The 19,329-nt window shown below is 44.3% G+C and overlaps 1 protein-coding gene across 1 annotated transcript; it reads right to left on the bottom strand.

Annotated features, from left to right (window-relative positions):
* Positions 1 to 534: 534 nt before the first annotated feature.
* Positions 535 to 4,252, bottom strand: LOC142194025 (DNA damage-regulated autophagy modulator protein 1-like). Its single transcript, XM_075263053.1, has 7 exons — positions 4,134 to 4,252; positions 3,709 to 3,776; positions 3,439 to 3,581; positions 2,974 to 3,145; positions 2,011 to 2,066; positions 763 to 849; positions 535 to 612 (listed from the first exon to the last, which is right to left on the bottom strand). The coding sequence occupies exons 1-7, from the start codon at positions 4,250 to 4,252 to the stop codon at positions 535 to 537; spliced, it is 723 nt and encodes a 240-aa protein (XP_075119154.1).
* Positions 4,253 to 19,329: the final 15,077 nt, after the last annotated feature.

Raw genomic sequence — 19,329 nt, 5'->3', positions numbered from 1 at the left:
GGACCTATCAGATCCCAGCTATAGAGGACCTATCAGATCCCTGCTATGGAGGATCTATCAGATCCCTGCTATGGAGGACCTATCAGATCCCAGCTATAGAGGACCTATCCGATCCCTGCTATAGAGGACCTATCAGATCCCTGCTATGGAGGACCTATCAAATCCCTGCTATAGAGGACCTATCAGATCCCTGCTAAAGAGGACCTATCAGATCCCTGCGATAGAGGACCTATCAGATCCCTGCTATAGGACCTATCAGATCTCTGCGATAGAGGACCTATCAGATCCCTGCTATAGAGGACCTATCAGATCCCTGCTATAGAGGACCTATCAGCTGTCCGGTGTGGTGTAGTACAGAGGGCCTTCCAGCTCTCCAGTATTGTGCAGTTGTCCAATGTGTGTCCTCCTGAAGTATATATCCCCCCAGTATAGACCTACATACAGGTCAATGGTTGTGATAAATAGACTCACCAGCTCGATGTCTTTTGCAGGAATACATTGCAGTGATTTCCTTTATCTTACCCCGGAGTCTTATTAGGGGTTTTCAGGGTCCTGGGCTGGTTCTCTCAGGCTGATGGAGACACCTTCTCGGGACAACCTTAAAGATAAATGCTGAGAGGAAAAAAAGAAAATATTTCACATCAGAAACGCTCTTATGAATATAGATCTAATTTATACGTGAAGTGGGCATTTCTGTTTTAGGGAGAAATTGTCATCTTCTACATATGTGGAGCACATGAGACACGTCACACATCTACTCACCTGGAAATCTGTATAATTGGTCAGTTGTTGAATTACGAGGCAGAACATCTGAACCCACTCGACCACCATGCCTGCATCAGAGATGACCTACAGAAGAGAAGGAGAGAATAGCAGATATTAGTGCCCGGATTTACTCACCATTGTCTGCTGTGGATTGAGATAGAAGGAAATCTTATCCACCAAGAGATTCCATTTTACTGTTAAGGGGATCCTATCATTGGGAAACCCTATTTTCACAGGCTATTCTTCTCCTGCCTTTATTTTTCTGCTCTACGCTGTCGTTTTGGAGACTTTTCTTATTTCTTCTTTATTCAAACGAGTCTTCAGAAAGCACTGAGGGCGTCCCCTGTTCCTTAAGGCACACGCTCTTCCGAAGATCCAGCGTCGCTTCTCCGCAGCATTAGCACCTGCCGATTCTGTGTTCAGGATTCAAATTCCGCACATGCTCAGTCAGCTCTGCCATTTCACATTGGACAGAGGCAACTGAGCATGTGCAGGATTTGAATCGGCGGGTGCTGATGATGCGGAGAGGCATCAGCACAAGAAGAGAGAGGCGGCGCTGGATATTCGGAGGAGCGTGTGCCTTGAGCAGAGGGGACACCCCAGCACTTTCTGAGCACAGGAGGAACGCCATCTGTGCTTTCTGAAGACTCATTTGTATAAAGAAAAAATAAGAAAATTATCCAAAACGGCGGCGCGGAGCAGAAAAATAAAGGTAGGAGAAGAATAGTCTTTCTAATCAGTGGCAATTCAGACCCAAGAGTATAATAATCAGAGAACCAGGGGAAGAAAAACATAAAAAAGACTCTGTTACTCACCTATCTCCCGGCTCCTACACTGTCAGCCTCCGAAGTAGTCCATCTTCAATGACGTCAGACGTCACATGACCCAGGACACAGGCCGGGGTCATGAGACGTCAGATGACTAGGCCGAAGCCTGCCCGGATCGTGGAGAGGTAAGTAACAGTGCTTTTTATGTTTCTTACCTCTCCCAGGCCGTCAATCATTATACTCGGGGGTCCGAAAAGACCCCCGAGTATAATGATAGCAACGGTAGCGGCTGTAACCAGGCCCCTAATGTCCCGGGCCCTGTGGCAGCTGCCTCTGCTGCTACGGCAGTAGTTACACCACCGTTTCTAAAGGTTATTCCGATGTGCGGTTAGTGAAAATAGGGTTTCCCAATGATAGAATCCCCTTAAACATGATGTATATGGATAATACAAGATGGTGGAAAGTGAAATAAACTCACCTGCTTATGGTTGTCAGGGATTAGATGGAGGTAAAAACTGGACATGACTCCACTGACTGGAAGGACAAGTTAAGGAAAAGTAACAGAATTCTAATATTATAGTATTTCCTATATTCACTGCCTAAATTGGGAAAAAAATTTAGGGGGAACTCTGGAATAATTATATACAAAAACCGGGGACGTCACCAAGTAGGCCTGAAGCCTTCTGGAGCCAGAAGAAGTAAGTAACAGTGATTTTATGTTCCCTCACCTCTCCTAGCCCTACGATCCTTATACTATTGAGGGCTGAAAAGACCCCGGGTACAATGATAGTGGTATTTGTGTGGTTCCTTATACTGTTCCGGTATAAACTGGGCGTTCGGGACCAATTTACGCACTGCCTATATTGTTATATCAGATCTATGCTACAATAGAATCACAAGGGAGGACTTTACAGTTGGGGAATAAGCTTCAAATACCAGCCAGAATCCCCTCCCCCATTGTTTACAAAGCAGGAAGGAATGGCGGACACAGCGCCACACCTCCCATGAGGCGACCTGAAGCGACCGCTTCAGGCGGCGCTTTGCCAGGGCCTCGGGGAGGGCGGCATTTTTGCTGACCTAAGCCAGTCCAGGACAAGCTGTGAACCCATGGTTCCCCCCTGGGCGGACACCTCTTATTTTTTAAGGTCACTGATAAAAGAAACGCTTTGCTTGATGTTTTGCGGATTCTGCAGCTGATCCAGACACAAGAACCCACAGAACAAAACTACTGCTGTTTAGCCCCTTTGTTTCTGAGGCTAAACTCTGAGCAAAGCTGTGGCAGAAATCCGAAGCTCTGCCACCGGTTATACAGCGCTGGAATTTGGGGAGGAATCTAAGGCAGAAGACCACCTCAAGTTCCTCTCCAAATTCTGTCATGTGAATAAGGCCATAATCTCCTCCCCTCAGTATCACTTACTACCAGTTATATATAAAAGGATACAGAATAGCATTAGTACAGATGTCACCGAGGTCAGAGCCAGTCTAATATGGCACATTCGCCGACTGCTGAAGGACCTCTTATACAGGAGAATCGCTTGACATAAGTTGAAAATGTCAGCACATCCAAAACCGAGTCCTGAGCCAATATCGTGAGCTGTAAGGTTGACATTCACCTAGAATGGAAATACAGATATATGTTATCAATGAGGCTGACAAGGGTTAATTATGATTTGTATTTATAGACACCAGGGGGCGCCACTGTAACTGTGATTTCTATGGGAGAGACTAAAAAAATCCAAAAACTACAGATATATAACACAGTATAAACTATACTAAATATAAATAAATATATATATATATATATATATATATATATATATATATATGTACTGACTGTCAGACAATGTTCACTTTCTATATTACATGACATATGATTGAATATTTCCAATAAAACAAGATAACTAACCGGAAATACAGCATTCAGGGCGGACCCAATACAGGATATCCATCCTATGGCGAGTAGTATTCGCTGGCCTATGAGATGTCGCTTCTCCGATGGTTCAGTCCGAATTATCATGAACTTGTATTGGAGGAGAACGATGCCAGCTCCTGTAATAGACAATACATGTTATCAGTCAGAGATTTCTATAGGTCACTTCTATAGACACCTGTACAATCTCCAGTCATGGCCGCCGGTCAGTGCTGATGTTTTCACCCTATTAGAAGCTCCACTTACCCAGAATGGAAGACACCATGAAGACCACCGTGTAGATCACGGACTCGGGCAGCCGAGCTGCTGTCGCACTGTGAAAGAGAGTAAAATATTGGGTGTTAGTAGGACACAAGCGGTGGAATTGTCACATCTCATCCCTATCTATAACTCTCCCCTCCCCCATACTATCCACTGACTATCCTTTAACTCAATCACTGCCACTTTTTTTTAGCAGATGTGATGGCTGCAGGTTATGAATAACCTCCGACCCTTTACCTGCCCCTACATATACTCTACACCCAATGATAGATTCCCTTTCTCAGATATAGAGGTGCAGTACATGAAAAAGGGAGTCAAATAAAATGATTATTTCTGACATTTACAATAATAGATACAAATATTAATCTGATAATAACAAGAATCAGGAATCTCGCCCCATCCCCTCTTACCTGATGTACGGATGTGTTTCATGCCCTAATATTACCGTTACGGCAAACAGGGTACTGAGACCCAATAGCATCCATATGGACCACAGGATAGGCAGGAACGCCAAACCCCGGATTTCCATGACGCAAAGTAGGTAGATTCGCTAAATAAATCGCTGCTTTATAGCACACTATCTCTTTCTCTGTAGCTACAGATAAGAAGACTGTGGGAATGGCAGGCAGAGGATTTTATAGGCTCAGAACTCGATGAGGTCACAAGAATTTTGTGATGTCATAGGTTCTCTTGCCATTGTTCCATCATTCCACATGCAGCCTGAAGCTGATTGGTGCTCAGTATTGTAGATCTTGTCACATCTATCCTAATATGCATATTGTATAAGAGAATCTCCTGCACATTGTAGTGTAATAGCTGCTATATCTATATTCATTTACAGGATTGTATAATACCCTGAGCCCCGCTGACCCTAAAAGACAGAAAAACCCACAACTCCTTGTATGTGGATATCGTCATATTTCTCTATAATCTCTAATCCAACATGTGGTTATTGGGCAAAGGAAACTGATTAATAAAAAGCTGTGAAACCGCCCCTGACACGCTGCGTATAGAGCTGTCTATAGAAGAACATATAGTGACTACGAGGCTCAGCCCAGAATAATCCCACAATAAGACACAAGAATAAACCACAGAAATCCCTCATCTGTATTATGTGTATTCCAGGGAGCGCAGATGGTGAATACATGTACAGGGAGCCGCGCGGTCACCTCTATGGGGGCAGATTCTATAGATGGTGATAAATCCATAATCCATTACCATTTATCACAAAGGTTTTATTGATGTTCAATATTGGAATCTGATCTTTTGATGGTGTTCAATTGGCTCGACCAACCAACCGGCCACGTAGTCACTTCCCAGTTGTTCCCTTCCAAAAATACTGCTCTCAGACTACTGTTTCTTTTAAGGAATTGTACTAATATAAGAATAGCATGTACCTTCTGTGAAAAACAGCACCACTGTCCATCATGTATATTTTGTTTGTCCAGTCTGCACCATTACTATTACCTGCACGATACCCTAAGGGCCCCTGCACACGGAGTATACGCTGGCTGATTTTGAACGTGTAAACATTCCGAATCAGCAGCGTTTAAAACATGTTCCATTGCTTTCTATGGGACCCGGCATACGCGTGCTCCCCATAGAAATGAATGGGAAAAAGCAGCCCATTAATTTCTATGGGGAGCGCACGTATGCTACCTCCCATAGAAAGCAATGGGATCTGTTTTAAACGCCGCTGATTCGGAACGTTTACATGTTCAAAATCAGTCAGCGTATCCTCCGTGTGAAGGGGCCCTAAGAGAAAAAAGATAATATTGTAAAATATTTTCTGTGCTAAGTTTTTAGCAGGACTCCTTCTCTTTGACCTTCCATAACCATAGCTTTTTTTTTTACTTATTACAAGGTAAGAGTGTTGCCGTAGTTAGACAATGCCTCCTTCTCCCTCCTGTACTGACCTCTGACATTCAAGCACATTGTAGCTAGCGGGAAAAACTACTGTCAGCGAAGCTAAAAGGCAAAAGAATATGATTTTAAATTGATGGTGTTGTGTTATAGGCACTGGTGTAACCAGAAACGGTGGGGACCCGTGGCGAACGTTTGACAACCGACCCCTCCTATGCATTCCTGCGCGCTCTATTATACCCCATAGTGGCCTCTGCACACAGTATTATCCCCCACAGTGGCCTCTGCACACAGTATTATCCCCCATAGTGGCCTCTGCACACAGTATTATCCCCCATAGTGGCCCCTGCACACAGTATTATTCCCCATAGTGGCCCCTGCACACAGTATTATCCCCCATAGTGGCCCCTGCACACAGTATTATCCCCCATAGTGGCCCCTGCACACAGTATTATTCCTCATAGTGGCCCCTGCACACAGTATTATCCCCCATAGTGGCCCCTGCACACAGTATTATCCCCCACAGTGGCCTCTGTACACAGTATTATCCCCCATAGTGGCCCTGCACACAGTATTATTCCCCATAGTGGCCCCTGCACACAGTATTATCCCCCATAGTGGCCCCTGCACACAGTATTATCCCCCTTAGTGGCCCCTGCACACAGTATTGTACCCCATAGTGGCCCCAGCACACAGTATTATGCCCCATAGTGGCCCCTGCACACAGTATTATCCCCCATAGTGGCCCCTGCACACAGTATTATGCCCCATAGTGGCCCCAGCACACAGTATTATGCCCCATAGTGGCCCCTGTACACAGTATTATCCCCCATAGTGGCCCCTGCACACAGTATTATGCCCCATAGTGGTCCCTGCACACAGTATTATCCCCAATAGTGGCTCCTGCATACAGTATTATGCCCCATAGTGGCCCCTGCACACAGTAATATCCCCCATAGTGGCCCCTGCACACAGTATTATCCCCAATAGTGGCTCCTGCACACAGTATTATGCCCCATAGTGGCCCCAGCACACAGTATTATGCCCCATAGTGGCCCCTGCACACAGTATTATCCCCCATAGTGGCCCCTGCACACAGTATTATGCCCCATAGTGGTCCCTGCACACAGTATTATCCCCAATAGTGGCTCCTGCATACAGTATTATGCCCCATAGTGGCCCCTGCACACAGTATTATCCCCCATAGTGGCCCCTGCACACAGTATTATCCCCAATAGTGGCTCCTACACACAGTATTATCCCCCATAGTGGCCCCTGCACTCAGTATTGTACCCCATAGTGGTCCCTGCACACAGTATTATCCCCAATAGTGGCTCCTGCACACAGTATTATGCCCCATAGTGGCCCCTGCACACAGTATTGTACCCCATAGTGGTCCCTGAACACAGTATTATCCCCCATAGTGCCCCCTGCACACAGTATTATCCCCCATAGTGGTCCCAGAACACAGTATTATGCCCCATAGTGGCTCCTGCACACAGTATTATGCTCCATAGTGGCCCCTGCACACAGTATTATCCCCAATAGTGGCCCCTGCACACAGTATTGTACCCCATAGTGGCCCCTGCACACAGTATTATCCCCTATAGTGGCCCCTGCACACAGTATTATCCCCCTTAGTGGCCCCTGCACACAGTATTATCCCTCGTAGTGGCCCCTGCACACAGTATTATACCCCATAGTGGCCCCTGCACACAGTATTATGCCCCATAGTGGCCCCTGCACACAGTATTATCCCCAATAGTGGCTCCTACACACAGTATTATCCCTAATAGTGGCTCCTGCACACAGTATTATGCCCCATAGTGGCCCCTGCACACAGTATTATCCCCCATAGTGGCCCCAGCACACAGTATTATACCCCATAGTGGCCCCTGCACACAGTATTATCCCCCATAGTGGCCCCTGCACACAGTATTATGCCCCATAGTGGTCCCTGCACACAGTATTATCCCTAATAGTGGCTCCTGCACACAGTATTATCCCTAATAGTGGCTCCTGCACACAGTATTATCCCTAATAGTGGCTCCTGCACACAGTATTATGCCCCATAGTGGCCCCTGCACACAGTATTATCCCCCATAGTGGCCCCTGCACACAGTATTATCCCCAATAGTGGCTCCTGCACACAGTATTATCCCCCATAGTGGCCCCTGCACACAGTATTATCCCCCATAGTGGCCCCTGCACACAGTATTGTACCCCATAGTGGTCCCTGCACACAGTATTATCCCCAATAGTGGCTCCTGCACACAGTATTATGCCCCATAGTGGCCCCTGCACACAGTATTATCCCCAATAGTGGCCCCTGCACACAGTATTGTACCCCATAGTGGCCCCTGAACACAGTATTATCCCCCATAGTGGCCCCTGCACACAGTATTATGCCCCATAGTGGTCCCTGCACACAGTATTATCCCCAATAGTGGCCCCTGCACACAGTATTATGTCCCACTCTTGACTCCCATAAACAATTATTATACTCTGGGGTCTTTTCAGACTCCAGAGTATAATAATCAGAGACCCAGTGAAATAAAAACCTAAAAAACTGTTTCTTACCTGTCCCCCGGCTCCTACACTGTCAGCCTCCGCTGCTGTCCGTCTTCAATGACGTCGGACGTCACATGACCTGGGAAGCAGGCCGGGTTCATGTGACGTCAGACAACTAAGAAGGAGGCCTGGCAGGGTCATGGAGAGGTAAGTAACAGTGTTTTTTATGTTTCTTACCTCTCCCGGTCTGCCAATCATTATACTCGGGGGTCCGAAGAGACCCCCGAGTATAATGATAGCTGCGGTAGCGGCTGTCACTGGGCCCCTAATGTCCCGGGCCCTGTAGCAGCTTCCTCTGCTGCTATGGCGGTAGTTACACCACTGGTTATAGGAAGACTAAACCTAAAGTGAAAAATTACTATTCAGGATAAAGTAAACTGATATCCAAGTTTTTCTGAAGGTTTTTAGAATTTTTCTCTTACTGACTCTAATGTCGGAGACCTATACATGTAAACTGTCCCAATCATGTGATAATCCCAGGAATGGGGTTGTGGAAAGGATGATGCTTACTTAATCCCTGCCCCAAAGTGGACGTTTTGGGGGTGTTTAGTGATGATTCTAGGGGCAGAGCTTAATGTGCAGATATGTATGGCCGGGTTTACTCCTGCACCCGGTCTCCAGTTTAGCCAATCCGGCGGGTCTCCGTCTTCTGCCCCGAGGAACTGGACAGGAGACGGAAACCCAGCAGACTGTTTTCAAACCCATTCACTTGAATGGGTTTGCAAAATGACCGCCCATGTGCATCTTGTGCCTGTCCACGGTTTTTTAACTGGACACAAAGTCCTGCATGTCTGACTTTATGTCCGGTTAGAAAAATAATGACTTCGCTGCGGACAAGCAAAAGACGCACACGGGTGGTCACTTTGCAAACCAATTCAAGTGAATGGGTTTGAAAACTGACTGCTGGTTTCCGTCTCTTGTCCAGTTTCTCGGGGCAGAAGATGGAAACCTGCCAGATTGGCTAAAGTGGAGACTGGGCGCAGGTATGAACCGACTGCCGACATAAAGCAGAGATCTGGGACATGAGATTTATGATATAATTTTGGCAGCCTGACTATCTGTATGCAATGTACATCATTTCAAACTTTATAAAATGCATATTTTTCAAAATTTCCACCAAATTTCCTATTTTTTCATAATTAAACACAAAACATATCAACCAAAATTTACCACTAACATGTAAGTACAATGTGTTACGAAAAAACGATCTCAAAATCACTTTGGTAAGTTAAAGCATTCCAAAGTTATTGCCACATAAAGTGACACACGTCAATTTTAAAAAATCGAGCTTGGTCAGGAAGTCAAAAAGTGCCATCGGCGGGAAGGGATTAAGTTCAAAGACCTTTTTTATGTAGAAAGTGATAAGTACCTGGCCTTATAGAGTGAAGTTAGATTGAAAGTGAAGCCTTGAGAGCTTTTGGGGATCTGAGAAGAAGGCAAACCATGCGTCTTGTTTTTATCGGCATGTTTCTTGCTGATCTGTATTTTGGAGGGGCCGATCAGATGCTCTCACTGGATCTCTCTCTAAGGGGGTCTCACCAAGAATATAGAACTTTTTGATAGACTCATCCAGCTCGTTCTGCCAAGTATTGAAGAATTTCTGAACTTTGACAAACAGCTTGGGGGTCTTGGTAAGTGACACATACTCTTCGCCTTGGGTAACGTGGGCAATGTCCAGGTTAAATTTCTGAATTTTCTGTCACGGTATAAAATAACACATATACGTAAAGTCAATACTGAAGAACAAGTGTATGTGTAAGTCCTCCAGTCTACCAGGAGAACTTTACAGAAAATTGCTATTGGAGACCATTGGCATCAGAAAAAAAAAATCAAAGTTCTGATATAACTTTATGGAGTAGCAATGGATGGGTAAATAAACAAAATAAAATTAAGACAAAAAAAAATAAATTAAAAAAGGAACATCACTACCACATCCACCTCACAGGTTCTAATCCCACCCTCAGCGACAAAAAAATATTTGCCACTTACATGAAAATTACTGTAAAAAAAAAAATTAGTAACAGATGTTTCCCCTCCCTTTTTATTTGACATTTTCTCAGATATTTAAAAAAAAATGCAAAAGGAAAAAAACATAGAAACAAATCCCAATGTATCACCAAAAATACACAGAAATTATTTGAATAACTAGAAAGAAAATTTTTTTTTAGAGTTCTTAAAAATGCATGAACAAAAACAGAACCATAGACAATCAATGGCAGAAAAATCCTGCCAACAGGGAGAATGGGTTGGTCCTAACGTGGTTAAGCCAATTGCATTAAAAAGTGGTCTTCTGGTTGCAACACTCAGGAGGGCCAGGGCTGGTATCACAAGTAATATCCGAGGTGGCCGGCTTTCCAGGGGGGTCCCTTGGTCCCGAAAATGCACAAAATCTCCTTTTTGATGTCCCCGATTACCCGCCCCCACGTGATATCTGACAATGACAACAGACAACCAGGCTTCGGGGGTAATCGTTGCTTTTCTTTTTACTAGCAGGACAAAGTAATACAAATGTACATATGGGGGACTTCTTCACATACAATACAGCGATCTTTGTAGGTAGTGTCCAATTAGCAGAGGATGGGGCAGAATGCTTTGGATAGTAGTTGCTTGGCAGTTAACTTGTATATACTTGTAAAGATGGCCTGTATCCAGGGGGTTAGTCCTCAACAAAACTGGGTACACGTATATAGAAGAGGAGATACAATTCGGCAGCGGGAGACCCTCAATTTCTGCCAGACTAGCTATGGGTTTCTTAACTATAGATTTGTCCCAAAGACTTACTTGGATAGAGATATACGTGTGAGGTCCCAAATGTACGGATAAAACAAGTCCATCAACTTCAGCGCTTGTAAGATTAGAGCTTCAGAGGAAAACACTCTCTGAGAAGGGCCTTGAGGACAGAGGAGAAGGCATCTCTGCTTGGTGTACCCTGATAGTGGGAAGCCATTATCCGTGCTCCATGTGCTCTGTCTGCTAGCTGTCTCATGTCTTAGACTTGTAGCCCCACACAAAAGAAGTCAGCCAAAAACGTCCCCAACCCCCTCTAGAGAGGGTGGTCACTCAACACTCCCTCCAGGCCAGTCAAGGGAGCCTGATTGGTCCTGGAGGTCAGCTAATCATAATGGACACTCCCTTTACAGTAACAACTCAAATTACAATGGCAAAGTATAGGCAGGTGTAGTTCACAAAAACATCCACAAGATGGCGCATTAATAGACCCCGTGTGTGCTGGCTCTGGAAGAATAGAAATATATAGAAGGAATGAAGAGGGAGGAAAATATTTACCTTATATGCAAATGTCCATATCATCTCGGTCTGCAAGGACTATAAAAGGGAATTGGACTAGCAGTACCGGCATTACACTAGAGAGGTGGGCTTCTCAGAGAAGACGGCATGGAAAATATAGTTTGTGGGGCAACACGGTGGCTCGGTGGTTAGCACGGCAGCCTTGCAGCGCTGTAGTCCTGGGTTGGAATCCTGCCAGGAACATCTACAAGGAGTTTGTATGTTCTCCCCGTGTTTGTGTGGATTTCCTCTCATTCTAAAGGTGCATTCACACTGAGTTTTTTGGCGTGTAATTTGGCGCGTCATTTTACGCGCGGTTTTTTTTACGCGCGTGTTTATTGAACGCATCGCGCTACATAGGCGTTTTCTGGCACGTCTTCAACTCGCGCTTACGGAAGCGTAAAAACACCTACAACTCATTAAAAACAAGAGCCAGCCCACTGGGCAGGGCCAGAAAGGACAACCCATTATTTAATCACCATACACCTGTCATGATGGACACGAGAGAGTTTGAGCTCTGATGAGAAGGCCATTACCTTTACCTTTACAGAAGACTGAAAAATGTCGCAGAGTGCAAGGAGAACAGCTATTGTTAAAAAGGCCAATTTGCACTTTCTAGAATGTTTTTCAAGACAGTCTTTCAGGCTGGCCTTCTATTTAGTAGGCAGCATGTATAGCACTGTACTGAGTTTGCAGGGTGTAGGAATGCAGCCTCCTTGTTGGGCTAGGTGACATCATGTTGATTTTCACATGAGTCTATTTTGAGTGGTTCTGAATGTATACTGTACAGTGCTGTAGGTGCTGCCTTGCAGAAGTATCTTCCTGACAGACTAGCTGTGCGGAGCAATGCTCTGAAATCTGCGCACTGTTGGCTTTGCAGAAGTATATTGAGCAGCCTGTGGGCCAAACCATGAAAACTTCTCCCTTATAAAGAGGACCTTTCATCATATCCAGCCACATGCAGTGTTATATACTGCTGGAAAGCTGACAGTGCACTGAATTCAGCGCACTGTCAGCTTTCCAGCACTATATAAAACACTGCATGTGGCCGGATATGATGAAAGGTCCTCTTTAAAGATGCCTATGGTGAAAGGCAGGAAAATCTGCAGTATATTGCAAGCTAATGTATTGAAAAGAAGAAAACACAAAACAATGTATAAACTTTTTAACCAAAAAAAATATATATTTATTACAATATTTACAACGTAGAATCCCCCCCCCCCCCAAAAAAAAAAAAAAAAAAAAAAAGGAGAAAAGAGCATGGGGAAGGAAATTAAGAAGACGGATAATCATCCGGACTCAAAAGTGAACAGTGTATTGGGCTGGGAAGCGGAGAGTCCGCAACATGGGGAGCAGGAGATGGCACAAATGTGGGCCCGGGACTGGGAAGTAGGGGCTGTGTTGGGGTGGAGGATAAGTTTGGGGATTGTTGTTGGGCTGGAGGACAAGTGGCTGGGCCACGGCAACACAGCTGCCGGAACTGGGATATGAGATATACTGGAAGTCTGCCGCCACAGCATGGACATACGCCTTGAAATCTTGCTGTCTCTCATGTGGCAACTGATGGCAGATAGCTGCCACATCATTCCCAAAGTAACTGGCGTGGTCCTGGCTGTTCACCCTCCGGATAAAGGACACAGCTTCCCGCTCAACATCCAACTGTCTGTCCTCTATCCGGGAGGTCCTTCCAGTCTGCTCGTGGTTGGAAGGTGTGCAGCGTTGAGGGGCACGACGTCCATGCCTCCTCCTCTGGGTGAGTGACACCGGCTCCTGGGCTGACTCTTCTTCCGTGAGAAGTTGGCCAGCCGGAGAAGAAGCAGGTGACATTGGCTCGGAACCCACTCGGAAGGAGGTGTCGTCATCACTGGTTTCTTGTCGTCCCCTCACCGATTCATACGAGCAATCGGCAGGCGGGCTTTGTGGGTGGCTGGCCTCTATAGTCTGCAGTTCCTTTGGTGGTGCAGGGGAGTCTGACAGTGTCTGTGTGACATTGCCTGAAGATCTGGATGGTGAACAAAAAAAAAAGAAAAAAACATTACTTAAAAGGCCGTCGATTTTAACCATTAAACACAAAAAGAGATTATTAAAAAAAACACTTATGACTTTTCTCCCATGCCGCTGAGCAGGAACTGCAGATCCTCATAGAAGGTAATTTTCTGCCGCTTGGCAGGAGAGGCCCCACTCCGCTCCGCCTTCCAGATCTCCCGTATGAAGCGGTCCCGCACACTCTTCCACCGTGTGCGAACATCGTTTTCTGTGAAAAAAATATAGAAAAAAAACAGCCAAAATAAAAAATGCTTTTTCACATAAGCCAGTGTTAAACATACACAATTGCAACAAAACAAAAAAAGCTGAATGCAAAAATATATTCATCAATTCGTATTTTATCACTGCGCCCAAAGCTGGACCACTGTGGCTCAAATAACTCCTCGCAGATGCTGATCCATGTGGCCTCTCGAGCATGGCGATCAGCATACAACGGATCGGCTTTAGCCCAAAGATTGGGTTTCAAATGAACCTGCATAGTTGGGAAGGGAAACATAACAGAGAAATTAATATACCAAAACGACACACCAGAAGGAGGCGCTACTATATCTATATGTTTGCATTTTTAACACATTTTCCTAAGAAACAGTGGCGTTGAAGTCCCAAACTCAACACATGAGTGTTTTTTTGTTGGGGTGTAAATGTTTGCCCTCCCTGTGAAAAGGCTAGTCCAGCTTTCTAAAACACATATGGCCCACATGTCAGAAGACTGGATATAAAACAACAACAACTGTATGGTGGGCCATAATTTGGCTACACTTTGGACATGACATACTAAAGTGCATATTTTCATGCTATTTATTTCCAGCAACATAATATGGTTCCTGCCATCTGGACCAGACACTTACTAATTCGATGAGGCGTGTCACGTTAATGTCCATTCGATGATAAGTGGACTTTTTGGGGGTTGTAGCTTTGGCCCCACGTGCAGACATGCTGTTTCTAAAGATTGAAAAAATAAAAACATGTTTTCACACAAAAACATAGTAATGTCATTGCCCACAAATTGTGTGAAAATCACCCCAAAAAAAAAAAAAAACATAGACAAAGAGTGAGAACATCACCAAACACATTATTGTGTGTGTTGTGATGCAAAACCCATACAGTATTAAAGGGGCTCTATCACTAGGAAAAGTCATTTTTAACTAATCACACCTTTGCATAGCCTTTAGAAAGTCTATTTCACACCTACCTATAGTATGTAGATTGCCTCACTGGTTTCTGAATAAGTCCGTTTATATTCATATGCTAATTAGACTAGTGCACGATAGATGGTGCACTCCTCTCTCTGCTGTTTTCTATGGAAGACTGCTGCTGATGACGATGATGACTCGGCTTCCTGTTTGCTTCACACACATAGAAGATAATGGGAGAGATGAGGCTGCTGGGAACTTCCTGATCTGGCTGGAGGCTCATTAGCATATGAATAAAAACGGACTTATTCAGAGACCACTGAGGCAATCTACATACTAAAGGTAGGTGTGGAATAGACTTTCTAAAGCCTATGCAAGCATGTGTTTAGATAAAAATGACTTTTCCCAGTGATAGAGCCCCTTTAAGGCCAATACAGGCTGCTCCCTTAACACAGCCATAATACACACTTTTCAGTCAAAAGGCCAGTGTTAACTGTGCAAAAAGTTCACTTTACAAAAAAGTGCACCCGTCAAACAAATAGTACGTAAACACAACTTACATTTATGATGTTTTGAATGTGTTTAGAAATTTTCGGATAGTTTGCAGCTTGAATGGCCGTCCGTGTGTCTTTGGAGACCAAAATTGTGAGCTATGTATTCTGCTGTATTTAAAAACAAATGGAAAAAAAAACGTTAACGCGACCGTATACGCGCTGTCAAAACGGTCCGTTTCACCATAGATCTACGTCGTATTTGTTTAACGCGCGTAGAATAAACACGCGCGTTCCAAAACACACGCGAAAAAAAGACACGTGTAGAAATGACGTGCGTAAACAACGCGCGTCATTCCACACAGACGTAAAACACCATTGAAGTCAATGGCAGCCACAAAAAAACGCACGTAAAATGACGCGCCAAATTACACGCCAAAAAACTCTGTGTGAATTCTCCCTTAGTCATCTTCTATTATCATCTATTGTAGGACAGAATGGTCTTGTGATCCTCATATTTGATTTTCCTTCCATTGTTTGCTAATGTCTTTATAGAATGTAATAGAAATGGAATAGGATGGCACCGACACGAATCATAAGGTCCACATGGGCTGTCACACTTGAATGTCCCTATGATCACAAACTCACCTAATGTTCTCTCTCCACTTGTATCCACCTCTCGTGCCATCTCAAGGGCTTCACTTGTGGCAAATCCTGTACCTAATTGGTCTCAGCGATCACAGGACTCCCAGCAAGGAGGCGCCAGCACAAGACTGGCACGGACACTGGCGGTGGACAACAGAGACAGGTGAGTATGCTTTTTTCTTTGTTTTTTATTTTACACCTCCCCCCTGGCACATGAGTTGCTCCAATTCCTGGACAACCACGTTAAAGGATTTATCCATGTTTCGAATATTGATGGTCTGTCCTTAGGATAGGCCATCAATATTACATCTGTGATGATACAACAGCCAGGACCTCTGCAGATCAGCTCTTCCAGGACAGCGTGGCTACAGGTAATGGTAACATTTCTAGGAGCCGCACTCTTCACTTGCCATACAAGGTGTAGCAGCAGGTTTAGGTAGTGCACATGGTATAGTGGGTGAGCAGAATGTCTCCGGACATGTTATTACATTTAGCCGTTGTGTCTCAGTACCGCTGATCTGCAGGGTCCTGGCGGTGGGCCCCTAGAAACAATTCCACTGGTGGGCCCTAGACACCCCAGTCCAACCCTGGGTGATTCCAAATCCAGGCCTCCATTGGTTAATAAATTTGATTTCCATTGATGATTTTTGTGTGATTTTGTTGTCATCGCAGTTAACTTTGTACAGAACAAAGTCTTCAATGAGAATATTTCATTCATTCAGATCTAGGATGTGTTATTTGAGGGTTCCCTTTATTTTTTTGAGCAGTGTATGTTACATCATATAATGCAGCCGCTTCCATTACTATGGTATATACTATGTGATGGGATATTTCTCAGTGGGGTCCTATATATAACAGTATAATAGTGTACCCACTGACAGCTGCAGAGTCTTTCCTTATTACCTACATGGCTCTGGATTATTCTGGAGCTGGTATAGTTTAATATTATTGCTTATACAGTATTTAGGGTGAGACATTTACGTTATTTTTGTTTTAGAGAACCTTTAATTCCATGGTACTATATATTGGCCAGTCAGATAATAGAGGGGGTGTACATCTCGCCCAGACTACTCAGGTGGGCGAGATGAGAAAAGTCCAGGAATGATTTTTGGATTTTTGTTCTCAGCACACAACTTTTGTCTGCTGAGCATTTTGTTAAAGGGGCTCTATCAGCAAAATTATCTTGTATGAGCCCCACATATGTGTGAATATCCTTTAAAAAGGCTATTCAGGCACCATAAATCTTATTTTACCCCCCCCCCCCCCCCCGTTTTAAAATAAAACTTTAAAAACATATATGCAAATCATGCCTTAGCGGCGTGCACACTGGGCAGTGATCCACGGTCCGACGTCATCTTCTGGCACGCCTACCTCTTCTTTCTTCTTCTTTCGGCGACGCTCTCCGGTCCTGGCTCTTCCCCGGCTTCATCGTCCACTTCTTCCGGTGGTTCAAATCCGATTGGATCAAATTTGGTGCATGTGCACTGCCATTGAGAAAAATGGTGCCAGAGCGTGCGCAATAGCTCCGGAGGGAGCGCTCTGCGCATGCGCCGGATTTGAACCAATCAGATTTGAACCGCAGGAAGAAGAAAACAATGAAGCCGAGGAAGAGCCAGGACTGGAGGGCGTCGCTGAAAGAAGAAGAAAGAAGATGTAGGCGTGCCAGAAGATGATGTGGGACCATGGAGGACCGCCCAGCGTGCACAATAGGTATGATTTACATATATGTTTTCATAGTTTTACTTTAAAACGGGGGGTTAAAATAAGATTAGCAGTGCCTGAATAGTCTTTTTAGAGGCTATTCACGGATATGTAGGGCTCATACAGCAAAATTTTGCTGTTAGAGCCCCTTTAAATGCTCAGTATCTGGCTGGAGTTTTAGGAATGGCAGGTAGGTTGTCAGTGGGACCTGTCATTCCACCCCCCTCTAGTCCACACATTGTGGAGGTTTCTGCAGTGTGTCAGCTGCTTTGAGTTCTCCTCATCAGGGAGGCTTAAAATGTTTCTCCAGCAGCAGTTCTTGGTCAGAGCTTGGCTGGAGAGCCAGCAGGAAGGTCACACCATTGGAGCTTTGCTGTATCATTCAAATTGTTATTGATTCTGTTATTCTAGGTGAGGTAACCTATTATATGTTCAGTCAGAGCCCAGCCGGGCAGGGATTTATTTTTGTATTGGTTTCTTTTGTTGCTGCACTGTTTTGGAGTGAAAGTAAAACTCTACCATTATTTTGGACTAATAATCTGGATTTGTGTGTCTATGCCACCCCACCTAGCAACCACAGACCCTGACATATATTATATATATATATATATATATATATATATATATATATATATATATATACTATATATATATACAGTCCTATGAAAAAGTTTGGGCACCCCTATTAATCTTAATCATTTTTTGTTCTAAATATTTTGGTGTTTGCAGCAGCCATTTCAGTTTGATATATCTAATAACTGATGGACACAGTAATATTTCAGGATTGAAATGAGGTTTATTGTACTAACAGAAAATGTGCAATATGCATTAAACCAAAATTTGACCGGTGCAAAAGTATGGGCACCCTTATCATTTTATTGATTTGAATTCCCCTAACTACTTTTTACTGACTTACTGAAGCACAAAATTGGTTTTGTAACCTCAGTGAGCTTTGAACTTCATAGCCAGATGTATCCAATCATAAGAAAAGGTATTTAAGGTGGCCAATTGCAAGTTGATCTCCTATTTGAATCTCCTCTGAAGAGTGGCATCATGGGCTACTCAAAACAACTCTCAAATGATCTGAAAACAAAGATTGTTCAACATAGTTGTTCAGCGGAAGGATACAAAAAGTTGTCTCAGAGATTTAACCTGTCAGTTTCCACTGTGAGGAACATAGTAAGGAAATGGAAGACCACAGGGACAGTTCTTGTTAAGCCCAGAAGTGGCAGGCCAAGAAAAATATCAGAACGGCAGAGAAGAAGAATGGTGAGAACAGTGAAGGACAATCCACAGACCACCTCCAAAGAGCTGCAGCATCATCTTGCTGCAGATGGTGTCACTGTGCATCGGTCAACTATACAGCGCACTTTACACAAATAGAAGCTGTCAGGGAGAGTGATGAGAAAGAAGCCGTTTCTGCACGTACGCCACAAATAGAGTTGCCTGAGGTATGAAAAAGCACATTTGGACAAGGCAGCTTCATTTTGGAAACAAAAATTGAGTTGTTTGGTTATAAAAAAAAAGGCGTTATGCATGGCGTCCAAAAAGAAACAGCATTCCAAGAAAAACACTTGCTACCCACTGTAAAATTTAGTGGAGGTTCCATCATGCTTTGGGGCTGTGTGGCCAATGCCGGCATCGGGAATCTTGTTAAAGTTGAGAGTCGCATGGATTCCACTCAGTATCAGCAGATTCTTGAGAATAATGTTCAAGAATCAGTGACGAAGTTGAAGTTACGCCGGGGATGGATATTTCAGCAAGACAATGATCCAAAACACCGCTCCATATCGACTCAGGCATTCATGCAGAGGAACAATTACAATGTTCTGGAATGGCCATCCCAGTCCCCAGACCTGAATATCATTGAA

This window comes from Leptodactylus fuscus, chromosome 2 (assembly GCF_031893055.1).
Source record: "Leptodactylus fuscus isolate aLepFus1 chromosome 2, aLepFus1.hap2, whole genome shotgun sequence".
Taxonomy (NCBI): domain Eukaryota; kingdom Metazoa; phylum Chordata; class Amphibia; order Anura; family Leptodactylidae; genus Leptodactylus; species Leptodactylus fuscus.
Note: the sequence above shows the minus strand (reverse complement) of the source record. Positions and strands in the feature narration are given on the sequence as shown.

Bases quoted from the DNA above. Each gene is read 5' to 3' on its own strand.
- LOC142194025 (XM_075263053.1), bottom strand. From the start codon at position 4,252: ATGGAAATCCGGGGTTTGGCGTTCCTGCCTATCCTGTGGTCCATATGG. The intron at 3,146-3,438 runs GTTAGTTATCTT...TTTCCATTCTAG, and splicing joins CCCTGAATGCTGTATTTCCG to GTGAATGTCAACCTTACAGC. The intron at 850-2,010 runs GTGAGTTTATTT...TCTCTTCTGTAG, and splicing joins TCCCTGACAACCATAAGCAG to GTCATCTCTGATGCAGGCAT.